Source organism: Oncorhynchus nerka, linkage group LG17 (genome assembly GCF_034236695.1).
Source record: "Oncorhynchus nerka isolate Pitt River linkage group LG17, Oner_Uvic_2.0, whole genome shotgun sequence".
Lineage (NCBI taxonomy): Eukaryota > Metazoa > Chordata > Actinopteri > Salmoniformes > Salmonidae > Oncorhynchus > Oncorhynchus nerka.
Genome location: NC_088412.1, coordinates 26,187,756 through 26,209,401, shown reverse-complemented (window position 1 = coordinate 26,209,401; position 21,646 = coordinate 26,187,756). Strand labels below are relative to the sequence as shown.

The 21,646-nt window shown below is 42.4% G+C and overlaps 1 protein-coding gene across 1 annotated transcript in view; it reads right to left on the bottom strand.

The window, feature by feature from the left end:
- Window positions 1-21,646, bottom strand: part of LOC115144983 (ephrin type-B receptor 1-like) — a 171,919-nt gene that overhangs the window by 25,643 nt on the left and 124,630 nt on the right. The window contains exons 6-11 of the mRNA XM_029686167.2: window positions 20,178-20,302; window positions 14,984-15,146; window positions 12,489-12,597; window positions 11,633-11,697; window positions 1,327-1,515; window positions 42-289 (exon numbers count right to left, since the gene is read on the bottom strand). Of these exons, the coding sequence (XP_029542027.1) occupies window positions 42-289; window positions 1,327-1,515; window positions 11,633-11,697; window positions 12,489-12,597; window positions 14,984-15,146; window positions 20,178-20,302 (899 nt within the window). The remainder of the gene's footprint in view (window positions 1-41; window positions 290-1,326; window positions 1,516-11,632; window positions 11,698-12,488; window positions 12,598-14,983; window positions 15,147-20,177; window positions 20,303-21,646) is intronic.

Sequence of the window (21,646 nt, the reverse complement as noted above, 5' to 3'; positions counted from 1 at the left end):
GCACATTTAGGATACACCGAGAATAACAAAGCAGCACTCACCCTCAGGAAGGAGTCCAGGGCCCCATTCTCCATAAACTCTGTGATAATCATGACTGGCCGACTCTTGGTGACCACGCCCTCCAGTCTGATGATGTTGGGGTGGTCAAACTGGCCCATGATGCTGGCCTCAGACAAGAAGTCTCTTCTCTGCTTCTCCACGTAGCCCGCCTTCAGGGTCTTAATGGCCACGTACAGCTCCCTCTTCCCAGACGGTTTCAGGCGACCCTTATACACCTCTCCAAACTCGCCTGGAGGAAAAGACATGATAAATTACATTATTACAAAGCAAACTATTAGTATGCATGCTGATATCATGTATTTTCACTTCTTATTCTTAAGCAATAAAGCCAGAGGAAATGTGGTACATGGCCAATATACCACGCCTAAGGGCTGTTCTTATGTACGACGCAACACAGCGTGTTTTGTTTTGTCATAGCCATGGTATATGGTCTGATATACTATGGCTGTCAGCCAATCAGCATTCAGTGCTTATACCACGGGTATGACAAAACAGTTATTTTTACTGCTGTAATTACATTGTCAAACAGTTTATAATAGCAGTAAGGCAGCTCAAGGTTTGTAATATATGGCTAATATACCACAGCTAATGGCTGTGTCCAGGCACTCCGCGTTGTGTTGTGACCAAGAACAGCCCTTAGCCATGGAATATCGGCCATATGCCACAACCCCTTGGGCCTTATAGCTTAAATATAGCACATGTACAATCAAAAGTCCACATAAAGGTAAACACTGTATATGCGACAAGCACAGAGATGAAGAGAGTGTTACACTCTGGCTCCCTGTGGTACCCATTAACATAGAGCCCAGTTTCAGAGTCATAAGACAAGTTCCAACATGTCAGACACCAGTCAGTGTGAGGATCGTTCTTTTGCTGAATGCACGAATATATCAAGTCAAGTAAAAAAAAATCCTGGCAGATAAAATCTGCATGAAATATAGATTAATGGAAAGGAGTCTAGTTACATATTAGCAGTTTTCACTGAGATAGTGGCTAACATTGCCCTCTGTAAAGAGAGCAAGTCTGTTAAGTGGAAAGGGTTCTTTCTCTCTAAAAGCAAAACAAATCAGATGGAAAGAGTGGTTTCCAGAAACAGAATATCTGAGGTAAGACCAAATGTCTCCGACAGTTCCTTCATCCAACACCCAGATACAGGTAGAGGGGAAGTGGAAAAGATAATTATAGATTCACAGCTTTCACTGCAGCAGAGGCAGAGAGATTCTCCCCCATGTTACTGAATGATAGGTTTCCCTTCTTCCCAGTCACCTGCACCAATGACCTCCTCAATCTTCACACAGGATACGTCTATCTCTTTGGCAAATTCTCGGACGGCTTCGTTGGGGTCCTCGTAGGTGAAGGGATCGATGTAGATCTTCATCGCTGGCGAGCCAGAGAAGTGGGTGGGGCATGCCATGGGGGAGGGACAGCTGGACATGTCCGGTCTCAGAGAGTGTTCTGGAACAGAGGACAGAAGGAGTAGAGGTTTGGATGAGCACGGGGAAACAAACAAATGTATCATCAGTAGTGTTGCAAAGGGAGGGTATAGTACTAGAGACGTTCTAAGTTTGCCAGTAAACTACCAGAATGTTGGTCACTTTAGAGGATTGTATGGCCCTTTTGGATACTTATCACAGGTGTCTGTAATTATCTCCGGCCCTCTATGTGACCTTATCACATGTAAAATATATCAAATAATCACATAAGTTTTTTTTTTTTTTAATTTAATTGACTGACGAAGCTGTAAAACCTTATTCTAAATTAGGGCTGTCAAACAATTAAAATAATTAATTTAGTTAATGGCATTAGCTAATCTCGATTAATTGCAATTTTAGATTTTGCTCAAATTTGGATCTAAATAGAGAAGAAAATCCATTAGAAAAGCAGTGCATTGAGTTATGGGTATATCATGTTAAGATTCTAAGGGAAAGAAACACAAAATCTGTATCAGAATGTTTAACAGCATGTTCATTATAAACACAAAAGTCACTGTAACATAAAGCTAAATCACATCCTATTTGTCACATGCTTCCTAAACAACAGGTGTAGACTATCAGAGAAATGTTTACTTATTGGCCCTTCCCAGCAATGCAGAGAGAAAAAATTGAATAATTACAGAAAAATAATAAGACGAGGAATAAATACACAATGAGTAACAATAACTTGCCTATATACACAGGGTACCAGTACTGAGTCGATGTGCAGGGGTATGAAGTACTGTAATTGAGGTAGATATGTACATATTGGTAGGGGTAAAGTGACTAGGCAACAGGATAGATAAACAGTAGCAGCAGCGTATGTGAGGAGTCAAAAGAGTGCAAAAAGGGTCCATGCAGATAGTCTGGGTAGCTACTTGAACAACTACATTGAACAAAAATATAACCACAACATGTAAAGTGTTGGTCCTATTATTCACGAGCTGAAATAAAATATCCCACAAATGTTCCATATGTGCAAAAAAAAACATATTTCTGTCAGGTTTTGTGCACAATTTTGTTTATATGCATTTCTCCTTTGCCAAGATAATCCACCATCACTCTAAAATGTGCAGTTTTATCACACAACACGTTTGTCACACAATCGTTTGAGAACAGCCCCCCGGACATCTGATGAAACTGCGGGTTTGCACAACTGGAGAATTTGTCTACAAACTGTCAGAAACCGTTTCAAGGAAGCTCATCTGCATGCTCGTCATCCTCATCAGGGTCTTGACCTGACTGCAGTTCGGCGTAGTAACCGACTTCAGTGGGCAAATGATTACCTTCAATGGCCACTGACATGCTGAAGTGTGCTCTTCATGGATGAATCCTGGTTTCAACTGTACCGGGCAGATGGCAGACAGCGTAGTGTGGGCGAGCAGTTTGCTGATGTCAAGGTTGTGAAGAGTGCATCCCATGGTGGCAGTGATGTTAAGGTATCGGCTGGCATAAGCCATTGACAACGAACAGAATTCCATTTTATCTATGGCAATTTGAATGCACAGAGATACCGTGATGAGATCCTGAGGCCCATTGTTGTGCCATTCATCCGCCGCCATCCCTTCTTGTTTTAGCATGAAAATGCACAGGCCCGTGTCACAAGGATCTGTACACAATTCCTGGAAGTTGAAAATATCTCAGTTCTTATATTGCCTGCATACTCACCAGACATCACCCATTTAGCATGTTTGGGATGCTCTGGATCGACAGCATGTTCCAGGCCCCAGGTCCCACCAGTAAAGCTCCTCCTTATCTCAGCTCACTGGTCACCATAACAACACCCACCCGTAGCACGCGCTCCAGCAGGTATATCTCACTGGTCACTCCCAAAGCCAACACCTCCTTTGGTCACCTTTCCTTCTAGTTCTCTGCTGACAATGACTGGAACGAATTGCAAAAATGGCTGAAGTTGGAGACTTATATCTCCCTCACTAACTTTAAGCATCAGCTATCTGAGCAGCTTACCTATCGCTGCAGCTGTACATAGCCCATCTGTAAATAGCCCATCCAACTACCGACCTCATCCCTGTATTGTTTTTATTTACTTTTTTGCACACCAGTATTTCTACTTGCACATCTATCACTCCAGTGTTAATTTGCTAAATTGTAACTACTTCGCTACTATGGCCTATTTATTGCCTTACCTCCTTACTCCATTTGTACACACTGTATATAGATTTTTCTATTGTGTTATTGACTGTACCTTTGTTTATCCCACGTGTAACTGTGTTGTTGTTTGTGTCGCACTGCCTTGCTTTATCTTGGCCAGGTCGCAGTTGTAAATGAGAACTTGTTCTCAACTGGCCTACTTGGTTAAATAATGGTGAAATAAAATTTAAAAAATAAAAAATATATGGTGTTCACACCAGATACTGACTGGTTTTCTGATCCACATCCCTACCATTTAAAAAATATATATCTGTGACCATCAGATGCATATCTGTATTCCCAGTCATGTGAAATCCATAGATTGGGGCCTAATTTATTTATTTCAAATTGACTGATTTCCTTATATGTGACCCGATTCAGGAAACTAGGCATATGTCGTAAGTCACAACTTCACAGGATAGCCGTTTGAACGTTAAAAAAAAAATTGGGGGGAAGAAATGCCTTCCCGAACCGAACATGTGAACTTTCATGTGCCTTAATAACCAACCTTTTAAATTATGAACCTTGTTGGTTAAGCCACAGAAAATGATTGGCTGAGATATTGAGTGGGCTGGGCATGCCGAGAGAAGAGTTGGATTGGTCTGCCATATAGAGGGCTTCTGTCTATTTGAGCTCGTCAGTCTGTGTTGGTAATCCTGTCGAACACCGCTTTTTAAAAAAAGTATTGTGTATTGGAGCTGCATAAGTGTTGCTCTCCACTTTCTGGAGGATTAAGTTAGCTATATGTCTTAAGCTAAAGTGCACTGTTAGCTAGCCAGCTAACGTTAGCCAGCTGGCTCCCTAGCTGACATTATTATTCATTTCCCAGAGCCGTTTGCAATTCTAGTTAGAGCCTAATGTTAGCTAGCTAACATTGAACCAGGCTGTTTAGCTCCCAGCACTCTTTCATTGTTGGCACTGTTCAATGTTGTTTAACTAGCTAACATTAGCTGGCTGGCTCATTAGCTAGCATTAAGTGATGTGTGTACAACATCCGTTGAATATGGCCGGTGTCAGTAAATGTCTGCAAAAAAAAGCGTAATTAAATTGTTGCCAGCAGAGCTGGTTAGGCTGTTTTCATGTAAACAAATAAATCATTGGCCAGAGTGTCAAGTGTGCGCTCAGAGATCAAAACAAGATTGGTGGGGCTAAAGCTTAAGAGGGTGTGAACGATGCTGAATGGGTGTAGACAAAGAAGAGCTCTTCACTAGATACCAAATCAGTGTTTGGTATACCATTTTGTAGCTCTTGAGTCTCTACTTTTATCAATATCAAAAACACAATTTCAAATGTAGCTACATAAGACCAAATCCAGGTGGTGAGTCACATATGACCTGTAACTCTTATCTTTGAAAGGATTGCATGTTGCATTTTTGTCTAAACATTGCTCCCAATGTTATGTTTAAGTAGGCCTACTCACTCTAATCAATATTATTGAAGTTGAACACTTGCACTCGCACACACAAGTACTGTTATAGCTTCAGATATTGTACATTTGTGTTCTCCCATTTTTTTGATTGGAGGTTTGACTACAGTGCATTCGGAAAGTATTCGGACCCCTTGACTTTTTCCACATTTTGTTACAGCCTTATTCTAAAATGGATTACATTGTGCCACGTTGTGCCACGATGCTGGTTATAGTGCATACCTCTCACCATCGTTACGCGCACCTGCGAGTCATCAGACTCACCTGGACTCCATCACTTCCCTGATTATCTTCACTACTCCCTTTGGTTCCTTCCCCAGGCATTATTGTTTCTGTTTCTTGTAAGTGTGTTGTTCGTGTTTCTTGTTTTGTATTATGTTTCTTTTATTAAATGTACTCACTCCCTGAACTTGTGTCCCGATTTCCAGCGCACATGTTAAACGTTGTTATTTTCCCTCCTCAATCTACACACAATACCCCATAATGACAAAGTAAAAAAAAGTTTTTAGAAATGTTACCAAATTTATGAAAAAACAACTGAAATATTACATTTACATAAGTGTTCAGAGCCGTTACTCTGTACTTTGTTGAAGAACCTTTGGCAGCGATTACAGCCTTGAGACTTCTTGGGTATGACACTACAAGCTTGGCACATTATATTTGGGGAGTTTCTCCCAATCTTCTCTGCCGATCCTCTCAAGCTCTGTCAGGTTGGTTGGGGGCTGTTTCTGCACAGCTATTTTCAGGTCTCTCCAGAGATGTTATATCGGGTTCAAGTCTGGGCTCTGGCTGGGCCACTCAAGGACATTCAGAGACTTGCCCCAAATCCACTCCTGTGTTGTCTTGGTTGTGTGATTAGGGTTGTTGTCCTGTTGGAAGGTGAACCTTCACCCTAGTCTGAGGTCCTGAGCAACCTGGAGCAGGTTTTCATCAAGGATCTCTCTGTACTTTGCTCTGTTCATCTATCCCTCGACCCTGACTAGTCTCCCAGTCCCTGCCACTGAAAAACATTCCCACAGCATGATGATGCCACCACCATGCTCCATCGTAGGGATGGTGCCAGGTTTCCTTCAGATGTGACGCTTGGCATTCATCAGACCAGAGAATCTTGTTTTTCATTGTCTGAGAGTCCTTTAGCTGCCTTTTGGCAAACTCCAAGCGAGCTGTCATGTGCCTTTTACTGAGTGGCTTCCGTCTGGCCACTTTACAATAAAAACCTGACTGGTTGAGTGCTGCAGAGATGTTTGTCCTTCTGGAAGGTTCTCCCATTTCCACAGAGGAACTCTGGAGCTCTGTCAGAGTGACCATCGGGTTCTTGGTCACCTCCCTGATTAATGCTCTTCTCCCCCGATTGCTCAGTTTGGCCAGGCAGCCAGCTCTAGGAAGAGTCTTGGTGGTTCCAAACTTCTTCCATTTAATAATGATGGAGTGGCGCAGGGGTCTAAGGCATTGCATCACAGTGCTAGCTGTGCCACTTGAGATTCTGGGTTTGAGTCCAGGCTCCGTCGCAGCTGGTCTCCACTGGGAGACCCGTGGGGCGGTGCACAATTGGCCCAGCGTCGTCCGGGTTAGGGGAGGGTTTGGCCGGCAGGGATGTCCTTCTTCCATCGCGCACCTGTGACGGGCCGCTGACACAGTCGCCAGGTGCACAGTGTTACCTCCGACACATTGGTGCGGCTGGCTTCCGGGTTAAGTGGGCATTGTGTCAAGAAGCAGTGCGGCCTGGTTGGGTTGTGTTTCGCAGAACTCATGGCTCTTGACCTTCGCCTCTCCCGAGTCCGTACGGGAATTGCAGAAATGAGACAAGACTATAACTACCAATTGGATACCACAGAATTGGGGAGAAAATGGGTTAAAACATTTTTTTAAAGAATGATGGAGGCCACTGTGTTTTTCTGGACCTTCAATGCTGCAGAAATGCTTTGGTACTCTTCCCCAGATCTGTGCCGAGACACAATCCTGTCTCGGAGCTCTACGGACAATTCGTTCAACCTCATAGCTTGGTTTTTGCTTTAAAATGCAATACAAAATACAAAATACAAAATTATCCCAACCTGAGAACTACAACAGTGGAATGAATGGCTATACTGTTCTGATTCAAATCATTGTGGGAAGTTAGTTGAATCAAGAGGAATTCAGCAATGGTATTGTAAACATGATTTTGGTTTAACATTTTTTAGTGGGCATTAAGGCCACACAAAGGGGATGCAGCCAGGAAATTAAATGCATTATCAAGTGCCTGTCAAATTGTGAATGAGAGACTGATGAAGTGTGTACAGCCTGTGCAAAAAACAATGAGCTCATGCCTTTCATGCAACTTTTTTCAAATCACTATTAGAGCCGCATCATGAAGCATCATGAAGCCATAGAATGTATAAAAAATAATAAGCAAATCTTGTCTGCTAATAATACATGGATTTATTATACTTTTAAAAATATAGTTCCAAAGGTCTGCATCAGTGGCTTGTCGGCTATTAGTGGAAGCCAGGAGATGCTAAATGTGTTTATGTTAATTACAGTCAGTTACCGTGAGACCGGCAGCTATTTGCTTGACAATCACCGGCTGACAACATTTCATGACCGCCACAGCCCTAATCTCTACCCGTTCAGTTTATATTCATTATACAGATAGGCACACTTTATCTTGTCAGAGCGTGTTGTTTGTTTACACTTAAATAGGTCTGTGCAGAAACACCTGTGCGTAAAAGGGTCCGTGCGGTGAAGAAATGGAGATGCAGATGAAGGATCTTAATTTGTGCCAGTTTGCTACAGGAGGAAAATAATCCTGCAGCAACAGGAAATGTGAATTATTATGTGGATTATAAATAACGGAAAAATATTGTAGGGGTTGATACATTTTACTTTACGGCAAATCAAGTCTAAAATGTTTAATTGTAAATGACTAACTTTAGAAGTCTTTTTAAACCTTAAATACACTGCAAGTTTTGTCACGGCTTCCGCCGAGGTCGGTCCCTCTCCGTGTTCGGGCTGCGTTCGGCGGGCGACGTCACCGGTCTTCTAGCCATCGCCAATCCACCTTTCATTTTCCATTATTTTTTTAATGGTTTTCCAGTACACCTAGTTTGCATTCCCTCATTACTCATCTTGCATATAACCCTCTGTTTCCCCCTCATGTCTGTGTGTGGAATTGTTATATGTAAATGTATGTGTACTCCAGGCTGGCTTGCGCGGGGTTATTGTAACCCGTGTGTGTTTAGTTTTCTGAGTGCCGTGTTTTGTTCACCTCAATAAAATGCTCCGTTTGCTACCCATTTCTGCTCTCCTGCGCCTGACTTCCCTGCAGCCAGTTACGCACTCCTTTACAAGTTTGCATTTCCTGCTGTTCAGGAGCATTCTCATCAACAAAAGAGTGATCAAATTAAGATCCTACTTGTTTCATTTGTGCCAACATTTCACCCTCACAACAAAAACAAGGTAAACTTAAACTGGAAAATTTAGATTTATCAGCATTTTTCCATTTAAGGTACTTGGTTAAATATGGATCTGTCAGATTTCTACCTCTTTCCACATGTATTCTACAATACAAAATAAAATAATAATGGTACTTTTCAAAGGTAAGGACAATCATAAAAGTTAACTTGGAACCATCTATTATGTGGCCTACTGTATGTAAGAGATCAAAGGCTTGGTTCTCAATTGAATGGGGCTCATGCTGACAAAATTGCTTTGAACCAATAGGCGACTCAGGTTTAATAGACAATTAAGTGAATCCACACACAATCAAATTAGAGGATTTACTAAGGCGCTGAGAAAAAGGGGACAAAGAGAACCAGCTCACCAGTGGTGGTCGGTGCCGTTTAAGACGAGTAAGGACGATTATTTATGACCATGGCTTTATTTCTATTGCAGCATATTGGATGATCGTCATTCATATTCCTTTCACCCAGCTCAATATAACATTGATAAGTTTAGGCTACTAGATGATATAAAAATGTTCCCTATACCCATGATGAGGTTGCTACAACCTAGACTATGAATGAAAGTTTGCAGGTGCACAGGTCGAGAGGTGCACAGGTTGAGAGAAATTTGAGTAATCAAGGTGACAGACATTGACACGTTCAATACCGCCTTGCACATTCTTGAATAAACACATAAGCAGTCTGTGACCAGGGAAAAAAACTTTCCAAGCCAAATCTTCATATCATAACCGCTACACACAGCCTACATAAAATTAATTTGTTAAAAACTGATCAACTATCGTCTTTTTTTCTCTTTGAGTCAACTACTCACCACATTTTACGCACTGCAGTGCTAGCCAGCTGTAGCTTATGCTTTCAGTACTAGATTCATTCTTTGATTCTTTGATTGGGTGGACAACATGTCAGTTCATGCTGCAAAATTTGCAAATTTACTGGAAACCTGGTGTTATACGGTCCAAATTGCTTTGTGGTTTGAGGAGAACACTTGTATTTTGTGAAGGTGGAGATGAGTGGCCGAGACGCCATCGGAAAAGGCAGAGATGAGTGGCCAAGTCTGAGGCGCACGTGGACAACAGTGGATGCATCAATTCTGGCTACAAGTTTAAGCCTAAAGACAATCGCATAATGTCATTACAATACATGTAGGTGTTTTGTAGCAGATGTCTTTTTCCACTCATCAAATTGCGGGTGCACAGTGCACTGTTAGGGTTTGGATGCTGAAATGAATTTGTTAGTGGACGAATGTGCACGGGTAAATGATTGTTTGACAATCATTAAAATGCATAGCCGGCATGTCCATAAGGCTAGGGGAAGCTAAGCTTTCCCAAAAGTAAATTGAATTAAATTGCCAAATGATATAGCATAATTAGCTTACTCCTGTCTATACAGAAATAGCCTACATAAAATCATTTAAAATAGGCTACTACACCAGAAAGCATGATTTGGTCTCAGATGATCATTAGCTTCATAAAAAAAGCTGTGTATTGTTTTAAATCGCATAGCCTACATTCGGAAGGGCCCGCAATTTGGGCAGCGCCAGTTGCAAACACCAAAGATATGTTGTGACTTCAGTTAAAAGCAGAGACACACAGCCAGGCATATCGCTATTTTTAAAAATACAATCAGGGAAAAACTGTTTGGAAAGCTAATGGCTATTGCTGTAAAGAGATGACAATGAAAAGACTCCAATCTGTCTTTTAGTTATCAAAATTCTTAACTTAATTGAGTGAACAGTAGCCTATCTTATTGGCACCAGCGGAGAACATTGGCCATATCCCCAGTTTGTGTGCATATTCACTGTCATTGGGTCATTGCCACTTTGGTTTGTTTTTGGACAATCATTTCCTCCTCTAGGTTAGATGGACGTCATATTGTATTTGTGTCTCCCCTTTTCGTTGGCCAATTATATGGATCAGACAACATAGTTTTTATTGATCTGTTTGTCAGTGTCAGCAGAGTAGGCTACAGTGTAATTTTATACAAAAACATTGTATAACATGTTTTTGTGCGTGCACTTGAGTGTCCTGTGCTAGTAAGAAATGAAATCTACTTTCACCCCTGATTATATGAAGCCCTACCTGCACACGGTCCAAATATTTTCACGCCACATGTGCACAATCTATTTAAATAGCAAACAGTTAAATAGGTCACACTTTATCTGTATAGTATTGTATCTGTAGATGCTCTACAGATGGTCATACTATTGAACATTTTATTTTATTCTGTGGCACCATCTTTTTATGGATGGAGGAGAGAAATAATAGATGCATTTCTAAACACTTTCCACAACTGATCTGAGTGCTTAGAAGGTCTATGAAACAGAATGACAGTTTAATGCTGTTAATCCCAATACAGAGCAAGAAGGAGACGGAGAGGAGATGTCAGAGGGAGGACAAAATCGCCATGACATCTTGTTTTTACTCTTGCTCCCTTGACAAACAAGGAAGCCGAATGAAACCAATCATTTTGTGATTCAGGAATACCTGATTAGGAAAAAGGATGTCTGATATAAAATAGATGGTTTAATTATAACCTGTCATTTGACTGTAAGCACAGGGCTGTTGGCTACACAGGATCGAATGTTCTTGACGGCAATGTACACCGTACTGCTCCAACAGAGAGAGAAGAGGAGTAGTTGAACAGGGCAGTAAGACTCTGGGGAAATTCACCTTTAATTAGTCCGGATACAGAATACATGGCAACAGACTGATCTGTGAAAGGTCAGGGCCGTGTAGGCAATGATTGGCAGAGTGTTGTCCAATATCGATCATTTCAGCTGTAAAACGCTGAAACATGTGCATGCTTTAACCCCTGTCCCCTGACTACTGGTCTGGTTCAGAACCCACGGTATGTAGAAGAACTCACACTAACTCAACCAAATGTTAAATAAAAAAATACATGTTGAACTGACGTCTCTGCCCAGTTGGTCTGGTGGAGTCACTAGTAGGAGAGTGTGTGGTGGGAGTGAGAGGTTCAGTGGGGTGAGTGTTGTGTGTGTGTGTGTGTGTGTGTGTGTGTGTGTGTGTGTGTGTGTGTGTGTGTGTGTGTGGGATGGATGGATGGAATGAGAGCTGTATGCTCACCTCTGCCTGTACTGCAGTGCTGCAGTTTGTCGCTGTATATAGTCTCCTTCATGTACGCTCTCTTCCTGCAGCAAAGAATCAGCAAAAGACAGTCATGTGACTATATTTGACAATATAACTGCACCGTATTAAAGCTCAAATCCTTCATTGAAACAACAACAAAGTCGTCATCCGCCTCTGATTTGGTAAAAAGCTGATGGGTGGGGCCTGGAGAATTGTAACTACTCTTATATTCATACACAGACCTATGGATGCAAAGACCGATATCAAAGTGATAGTTTTAACCGTGTTTTGAGGCTATGCAGTGTTTGTTTACATTTACATGGTTTACAAAGATTGGAGTAAAACAAGCTTCTATTTTGGGTTCTGACGGGACACGACAGTTGAATTAAGCCCATGAGGTATTTATAGGTTATGTTCTTCAAGAGTCAATATTATTAATATATATATATCCAAAATTGGATGTATCAACTACGGATTATATCTTTAAACATTTAATTCCTGAGAGGCATACAGTAATGGTTGAACATTTCCCTTGTAAACACCAGGTATGCACAGTGACTATAGTAGTAGCATCTTCATTTGATCACTTTTGTTACTGAGAATTTTCCTGTGTGGCAGGAAATGCAGAATAGCTTTTTGATTTACATGAATTCACTGAAAACCTGCACTAACACATGGTCATATTAACAGTGTTGCACTTTTCATGTAGCCTACTTTTGCACAGTTAATAGCCTAACCACTGATCAAGCAGCATTGTGGACTAATATAAACATTCAAATCCTGTTGTTGCAGGATGATTTTGCTACATCAATACTGGTCAAATCAAGATCCTACATCTGTAAATGCTTGTTACCTGCTGCAGACGATGGAGATGGCCACCAAGGACACCAGGAAGACCACTCCTGCAGCCGCTGAGCCTGCAATCAGAGGCAGCTGCTCCCTTAGCTCTGATTTATACTCATCTGCACACCACACACAGACAGACAGAGAAAGCGAGAGAGAGAGTTGAGGGTGACATAACAGATAAGCCTTTACTAGCTCTGTGTGACTGTGGGGAATACAAGGACGTGTGGGTTAGTATCTGTGCAGACAGTCTCTCAGAGTTGACACGTTGCTTCCTGACACAGCTAATCCCCTAACACACTCAATAGGAATCAGAAGAACGCCTGCTAATCTCATCACAAATGTTGTATTACGTATCAGAGGGAGACTTGAGAAGTAAACAGAAATATTCATATCTATGGATCGGATTTAAAAGTATGTGTAGCTGTTCTGTCAATTCCGACTGAAACATACATTCTCCAGTGTTGATCTATAGTCATTCATATGTCAATGCATATTGTGTTTTGAAAGAACAGCATCGCTTTTCATATTCTGCTGATATCATATGCAGGGTTCTCCCCAAAGAATGTAAGAGTGGTGCTGCGTCACCTTGTGGACGGCTGTGCCACTATGTAAAAAATAATATATAATTAAAAGAAAAACATGTTTTAACTTGATTTGTTATCATTCATGCTCTAGATTGCAGGAAATGGGGATTACATGTGTTAAAAAAACACAAAAACCTCTGAGTTCAAAAGAGCACCGCCCCCCGAAGAGATCACTCCCATGGTCGTACTCAGCAGTACCACCTTGTTAAAAAAAAACCTGGGGAGAATCCTGATATGAGTTATAGTTGTATAATATTTTGTGGGTGCAGAATTTGCATGAAAGTCTTATTTTTGTTAACTTTTTATTGGGTTATTGTCTCTGACCATGACCGGAAAACTTTTCGAAGATTGATGACTCAACTATTTGGGGGGAAACGGATGCTGCTGCAACCCCAAGTCTTCCGCAGGCACTGCTGCTAAACATCCCCGGTAATAAGCTACTCCACACTGTGAGCAGGCAGGGGCTCTCTGTTGGCTGTTTTCCTACACTACATTATGCAGCTGTGCCACTCACTATGGCTAACACCTCAAGTGTGCCATTTCCTAAAACAAATGGAAGTAGTCAGATGGTAGGGGTAGAAAACCCTGAACAGTAACTCACAGCCTTCTCTATCTCTTGAAACAAGTAGCCTACCTTACTCTCAACTCAGAGAGCAGAGGCAGGGGATGGGTCCCCATTGTTTACGGGCTACTCTGTTTGCACCCCTGGAGCTCTCCACTTATATGCCACACCCAGTGACCTTTGACCCTGCCCACCTGCATCTCATCAGGTCATCTGGGGCAGCAGGTAGCCTAGTGGTTAGAGCGTTGTTCCAGTAACCGAAAGGTTAATATATCGAATCCCCGAGCTGACAAGTTCAAAATCTGCCGTTCTGCCCCTGAACAAGGAAGTTAACCCACTGTTCCTAGGCCGTCATTGTAAATAACAATTTGTTCTTAAACTGACTTGCCTAATTAAATAAAGGTTCAATAAAAAGTCTGTCCAACTGGACCAGGACATCAGTCTTCAGCAAGCATTGGCAGAGTGAGGAGCATAAACCTCTGCCCTGCACATCAACACCTGGGCCACAACCCATGGACCATTTCTCTTGCAGCCCTAGACTCTCCCAACACACACTAGTGTTAGGGCGTCACTGACCTATGTACTGTAAGTGCACTCTACTAGGATAGGGCACTTTATGTCTGGTTGTACTGTTAGCTTGTATTTCTTTATCTTTATTTAACTAGGCAAGTTAGTTAAGAACAAATTCTTATTTTCAATGACAGCCTAGGAACAGTTCAGGGGCAGAACGTCAGATTCAAAATCTGTCCTTGTCAGCTCGGGGATTTGAACTTGCAACCTTCCAGTCACTAGTCCAACGCTCTAACCACTAGACTACCTGCCGTATGCAACTATCTGACAGCCATTACAACCATAGGCCTTAAGATGGCCGCCGGCCATTGTTGTTGTTGTTATTATTATTGTTATGCAACCTAAGATGGCGGACAGTTTCAACTATATCTAAAGCGGCACCTCTATCGGAGTCCACCACCAATAGGTGGCGCTCTTTTTCAGTAGGAAACACTTTAATCCGGACGCAGGATAGTTTTGGAATATGTACTGAATGTTAAAAAGAAATCATAATATCAAGGGAATATGTGTTTTATGAAATATATTCACCATCTGCTCTGCGTCGACACATCTGTATTGCAGTAATACCCAGTTAGCAGGGAAATGTTTGAATTTACTACTATACTATATTCAACCTCCCACACCAAGTCCACAGACACACATGGCATGATTGTGTCACCCATGCACGCACGCGCACACACACACACACACACACACACACACACACACACACACACACACACACACACACACACACACACACACACAACACACACACACACACACACACAAACACACAGAACCTACCATCTGTCAGGGTTTGGAAGAACTGCTTGCTGCTGTATTTGCCGAAGCCTGCCACCGTCCTGGCACGGACCTGTACCATGTACATGATGCCTGGCCTCAGGCCCTCCACACGGGCAGTGTTGGTCTGGCTGCGCACCATGGTCGAATTCAACTCAGTGTGGTCCTGTAACAGACAGGGAGATATGGAAAAAGAGGAGAACGAGATAGATAATATTACATTTGCTCATCACACAGGCCCTGAAGCCTTCAGGCGGTGGAGTGAAGTAACACACCTCAAGTCAACCCATTATCCCATTTCAGACAGTACATAATAACCTGTGGACTTAGATAACAACGTTTCCTTGGTCCCTTTTCCTCTTTAGGTTTGTGTATAAGTTTATAATGGATGGTGGATTTCCACATCGGCCTCCACTGTTGCACTCTTTATATAGCCATAGAGGGGCTTGGATTAGGCCAATGGGAATTAGGCTTTTCACATACACAAAGTATGTCATTTTAAAAATATTTTAATTGGGCCACATAAAACCAGAAATAGGGACAAGGATCAATACGTGGGAGGTGTTGAGAGAGAAAAAAAGAGTTCCAAACAACATCCCCACATTAGATATTTCCTCTATCATGCTGCAGAATATTGGTAACTGATCCTGGTTTTAGAATCCATGCATAGAGCTATTCATCATCAACCATCACCTGGAGTTAACACACACTTATCTCCTTTCAGATCACTGGCTCATCTCAGCCCACCTTTCCACTGGCATTGTGTGTGCTCAGAGAGCTCATGGCATTTGCTTTTTCTTTCTCTGTTTGCTTTCATCTCTCTCTGTCTGTCTATCTCCACAGACTCTTCCCTCGGTGGAGGGATGAGAGCAAACAGGCGCAGGAGGTGGAAGAACACTGAGACGTGTTCAGGTTAGCCTACGACCAGAATGAAGGGATATAGGAAAAAGAGCTCGTGGGAGATTTGGAGAGCATACATCTCTTTGTGTACTGTACACAAAGAGTGAGTGTATATACCACCGGCGGCTCGTGGCACCTTAATTGGGGAGGAAGGGGTCGAATGGAATAAATGGAATGGTATCAAACACATGCTTTCCATGTGGTTAATACCATTTCATTTACTCCATTGCAGCCATTACAAGGAGCTGTCCTCTGCTCAGCAGCCTCCTGTGGTATGTACATTCTTCTCTCTAACCTGGCCAAGATAGGCAGCGCCAAGTCATTGCACAATTACAGAGAGACAACTTGAAAAACTACAAGCAATCTAGTAAACACCATAGAATTCACAAGAGTATAACCAAATCATAAAACAGCTAATTAAAACAACATGTTCAGTGTTTAGCATGTGTTTAGTAAGTGTTTAGTGAGAATGTGACTTGGTATTTGTATTTCAGGCTAGGTCTGCTGGTGTACATAAAAACTTGACACATTTTGCCTGCTACTTTCAGTATCTATTCCATAGTTGTACTTGATAACAGGAAAAGTGTGTGCATACACAGCAGAAACACAAACACAGCCGACCCACAGAGACACAGCCAGGAAGGGAGAGCTCTCCTCAGCTAATGGAGGCTCTGACCTTTCTCTATCAGAAGATAAACACTGAGCCGAAATGAGATGCAACTGAAACCCTGAAAGATAGCTGCTCCTTACAGATGTAGGATCATAATTTCATTACTCTATTGTTGCTGAGAATTTATCTGCACTCCAGGAAGTGCAAACTTGTAGTGTATTTAAGGTTTTAAAAGGCTTTTAAAGTTTGACATTTCCACTTTAAAATGTCAGACTTGATTTACCCTAACGGAAAATCTATCAACTCCTTAAAAAAAAAAATCCATTAATTATAATCCACATAACAATTTACATTCCCTGTTGCTGCAGGATTATTTTCCTGCCGTAGCAAACTGGCTTAAATTAAGATCCTACATCTGTACACTCTTAGAAAAAAAGGTGCTATCTAGAACCTAAAAGGGTTCTTTGGCTGTCCCCATAGGATAACCTTTTGAAGAACCATTTTTGGTTCCAGGTAGAACCCTTTTGGTTTTGAACCCCAAAAGGTTCTACCTGAAACCAAAAGGTTATCCTACGCAGACAGCCGAAGAACCCTTTTGGAACTCATTTTTCTAAGAGTATAGCAATGCACTGCCTAAATGACAAGGTCCAGCGCAGAATTAGATACAGGGGACTTTGAATAATGCCTGGCTTTCCTTAAATGCCCAAGGCCACTTATCTCTCTTCCCCAGAAATGCCTGATTGCACCACCCTCCCAATCCCATCCCTCTGAAGCTCCAACCCACCCTACCCTTGGCCTTATCCTCGCCTGGACTGGCCTCTTTAAAGATTTGGGAGGGGTGGAGAGACTCCCAGAGCTGCGGAGGTGGACTGTGAACTGAACTCTCAACAGCCTTGCAGTGTTCAGCCTTGCCGTGTTCAGCCCTGCAGTGTTCTGTGGCACTTCAGTCAAAGCCGACGGATGAAAATGCCTTGTTGCCTTGCCATTTCACTTTCAATAGCAGAATGCACCTTGCCTTCACGTCAATATTCTCACCGCTTATCATCACACCAGCTTTGATGCTCAGCAAGAAGGCCAAGATGGCATCCACTACCTCCCACAGGCTAGAAAGGGAATTCTCCTCACACAGGCAGAGAATGTGGAATGGAGTTTGTACTGGAGCATTACTTGGGGTAGGACTCTTCTCCTACATAATGGGATATTGTGACAGGGAGTGCTGACATTATCAGTGTGCTGTCCCATCGGGAAACCAACCGCTTCTTCATTGTCTGCACAGTCTAAAAAGAGCAAGAAAAGGAATAAGAGGAAGAGAAGAGAGAAAAAAAACCTTTGGTAGAATAGAGATGACCTTATCTCTGCTTTCACTGGTCAATCGTTGCAATCCAGGCCCGATCCCCAATCTAAACCACCCCCAAGGCTCCAGACATTCTCTGGCGAGTGCAGCTGGGCGACTGGCATTTAAAACACAGAAACACTGGACGGGGGGTGGTGAAATTAGGAAGGGAATGGCAGGACAGGACTCAACATGTTACGCTGGCCCTCCATACACAATGATCTATTTCACCAGGTATGATCCCTATTCCAGGGCTGTTGTTTTTTAGTGAATATCAAAGATGTCTAATACTCCACTCAGCATCATGCGAGCTAGAGTGGGCGTCTTCAATGACTTCATGGGATCAAAACTTAAAAGGCTTCACTTTTAGTTGTGACCCATTTTCTTTTTGCCCAGACAGAGGTGAATAAAGCTATCATATTAGGCAAGTAGATCAAAGAGAATGGAAGTACAACAAAGCGTTCAGACCAGTATCCATGCAATTTGATCCAGGATTCTCTCCATTCTTCTCTGTGGGGGAGTCTAACCTGGTCCTGGGGTAATAGCAGAATTCATTATTCTCCTTCCAAGCCAGGAACCCCTGAATCCCAGCGTGACATGTGTGGAGCCATCTTTCTGAGGGTTTCAGTGAAACCAGCAGGAGTTTCAGGTTCTCTCTTCATCTCTACTTTGCAATATGACTGCGGTCCAGGCAAATATCCCTATTCATATCTTGACGATATTACTATTTTAACCCTGAGGAAATGATTGTGTTCAGCACTGTGTTGTGTCTTTGGAAACACTGTGGGAGTCTTGAAATGAAACCACCTCATCCTAAATCCGTGATTTTCACTCAGACTTCTGCTATGATGAAAAAGGTGTGTCTCTATACTGAAATATTACTACTGTCTCAGGACAGAAGAGAAATACAGAAACTGCCAAAGCTCTAGATAGCTTAGCGGATGGGGAGAGACACACACATTTATCTTTTCAACTAGGCAAGTCAGTCAACAAGAAATTCTTATTTTCAATGATGGCCTAGGAACAGTGGGTTAACTGCCTTGTTCAGGGGCAGAACAACAGATTTTTACCTTGTCAGCTCGGGATTCGATCTTGCAACCTTTCAGTTACTAATCCAACATTCTATCCACTAGACTACCTTCCGCCCCACAGACAAAGGCAAACAGATGAAAACAATTGTGGTCCTGTCCATTAAAAGTAACACTGCTAAAATTGCTAGTTACTTTGAAGCAACTTAGCCGGGTTAAATAGGCCAGCTAGAGTGTTGCTAGCCTCCATCTTCTCGTGCTGTCAGAACTGGACACAAAGTGCTAATTAATAACAGCCTCTCACAGAATCCCAAGACAACAACGAAGTCATCAGAGGACATAGAGGGTTTTGACCAAACTCTCTGAAAGAGCACATTTGACAGTTATGCTGGATGATAGACAATATTACAGTAACTGCAGGCTTTATGGGTGGACAGGACTGTAAACACAGTCTTTTCAATAAAAAACACCCTATCCATGAACTCCATAGGTATGACCATACTATTTCAGAGAGGAAAAGAAGAGAGCCAGGGAAGGATATTGACAGAAGACTGTAGAGGTGCAGCAGGTACAGAGGGAAAATGAAAAGGGAATGGACACAACAATGGAGAAGCACACTGTAAAACAGAGTGAGAGAAAGACCAAGAGGGAGTAGGGAGCTATTGAGGAAACGGAGAGAGCCAGAGCGAGGCTAGGGCGATGGAGTTGATATAAGACCAGAGAGAGAATACAGGGCAGCCCTCTCTAAGCATAGGGGAAGCTGCATGTTTAGTACCTAATGATATAGAGCTGAGAGGCCGTGTGTGCTGCCTCTACTCAGGGGAGAATAGGCTGTGTGGAGGAGCCACGGGTTAGACAGGGCTAGCGGAAGGATCCAGCCTAAGAGAACACCTTTCACACAAATTAGGTCCAAGAACTGCAGTATCCTAGCAACCCAGTGTTCTGTGCTCATCTAAAGCAGACTCCAGTTAAACGCAATTAATGGACAATTATCAAGGTTGCTAAGGCAATCTCAGGCACACGCTTTCCAAGGCAACCGGGGGAATGACTCAAACAGGAGGGTAGAATCAAATTACACCAAACGTGTCAAGTGTAATGGCACATGAATATTGAGTCTGATGGGGAAAAGGATAAATAAAGGAATAAAGGCTAATATTCCCAACAAGCTTGGTAGACCAATACCAGCCCAGAATCTTCACCCATCAGAGACAACATTCTGGGTGTCTTTCCATTGAAAGTAAGGGAGATGCCCCTGGTAGACAATAACGATCTGCTCGTGTAATCTAGTTCTTATTACAAACATTGAACTTGAAAATACTGTCTTACCTTCTCGTGGTACCTCAGTTCATAGTCCAGGATGATTCCATTGGGCTGCTCTGGCTGTGGCCATGACAACGTGAAGCTCTTCATGGTGGAGCTAACCTGGTGCATGATGGGAACCATAGAGGGAGCTGAGGGAACAGACAAACATGAGGTAAGGTTAACTGTCTGGATACGTCCTTAGCATTCTTTAGTATAGGAACAGTCCCACTGTACATGTTTCATCAATGTTGTGAAATAAAGGTATTTTGTTCTGAAACTGTATGAAGCTTTGAATTGTGTTTTCCTTGATAGGAAGAAAACACATGCTTGACTGAAGAGTCGCATTTCGTTGAATGGCTTTCAAATCTCTTACGAAACACTACAGATGTATGATGTCTTCATACCATTCCTTTGAGCAGGACTGAGGTATCCTTGGTCATAGTATTTCTATTACAAAAATGATATGGCATTGAACTGAGCTCACTTTATAGCACATTTGATTTTCAGTCTTCTTTCCCCCTTACAGAGAGCAATAAAGTTGAAATGCCCATAACATGTTTAATGAATTAAACTGCCTGTTCATTTCCTCCCTCTCTCCCTGCTACCACTCCAATGCCCCAGGCCACCATCTCCACCAACCCATCATCTTAACCCAGGGGAGGGATGGAGTGCACATCAGCAAGCCCTGCACCAGGGATGGAGAGAGGAGGAGTGTTGGACATTACCCTCAGAGCCAATATCACAGAAACATTATTACTTAATGGTGTATCTGTTTGTATATGTTTTTCTTACAGCCCAGCAGTTCAATGTGACTGAGCCACCTTACTGCAGCAGCAGCAGGAGGATATGTTAGTATTGTTAGGTGGCTGTCTGTACACTGCTGCTCTGGATGATAGAAGCGTGGGGATAGTCGTCAGTCAGTGAGAGGATGCTCTCTGGCTCTCTCTTTCATGCACTGCTGCTCCAGCTTTGCGTCACATTATGAATTACGCCGAGGTTGGCTAGGGGTGAGGCAGCAGCCTATTCAACTCAAGCAGACTATTTCATTCAATTCATTTTTTACTTCCTTTAATTTGAAGATTTCGTTTTTGGACTATGAGATATGAAATTGGCTAGATTTTAGGGAGTGAAAGTCTAGCTAAATGGATTGGAAAATCCTCAACACAAATGTTTAATATTTTTGACCACTTGTATAATAAAGCGAGCACACAGGCCAAAGTCATAGGGTTTATGTTGAGCGGTGAACGGAACAGGCCAAACTATATTTGACAAGTCACGCTATATATACTGTATATGTATGTGTATGTGTGTGTGTGTGTCTCTCTCTTCCCTCGCCTCTCTTGTCTGTTGTCACAGACTTCAGCTGGCACTAGGCTGAGTGAATTAGGAGCCAAATCAGAGAGGAGGGAGAAAAAACACTCAGTTCTCTAAGAAAATAAATCTGGTATGCTAGACTAGACCTCATGCTCAGGTCTGAATAATGGCTGTCTGAG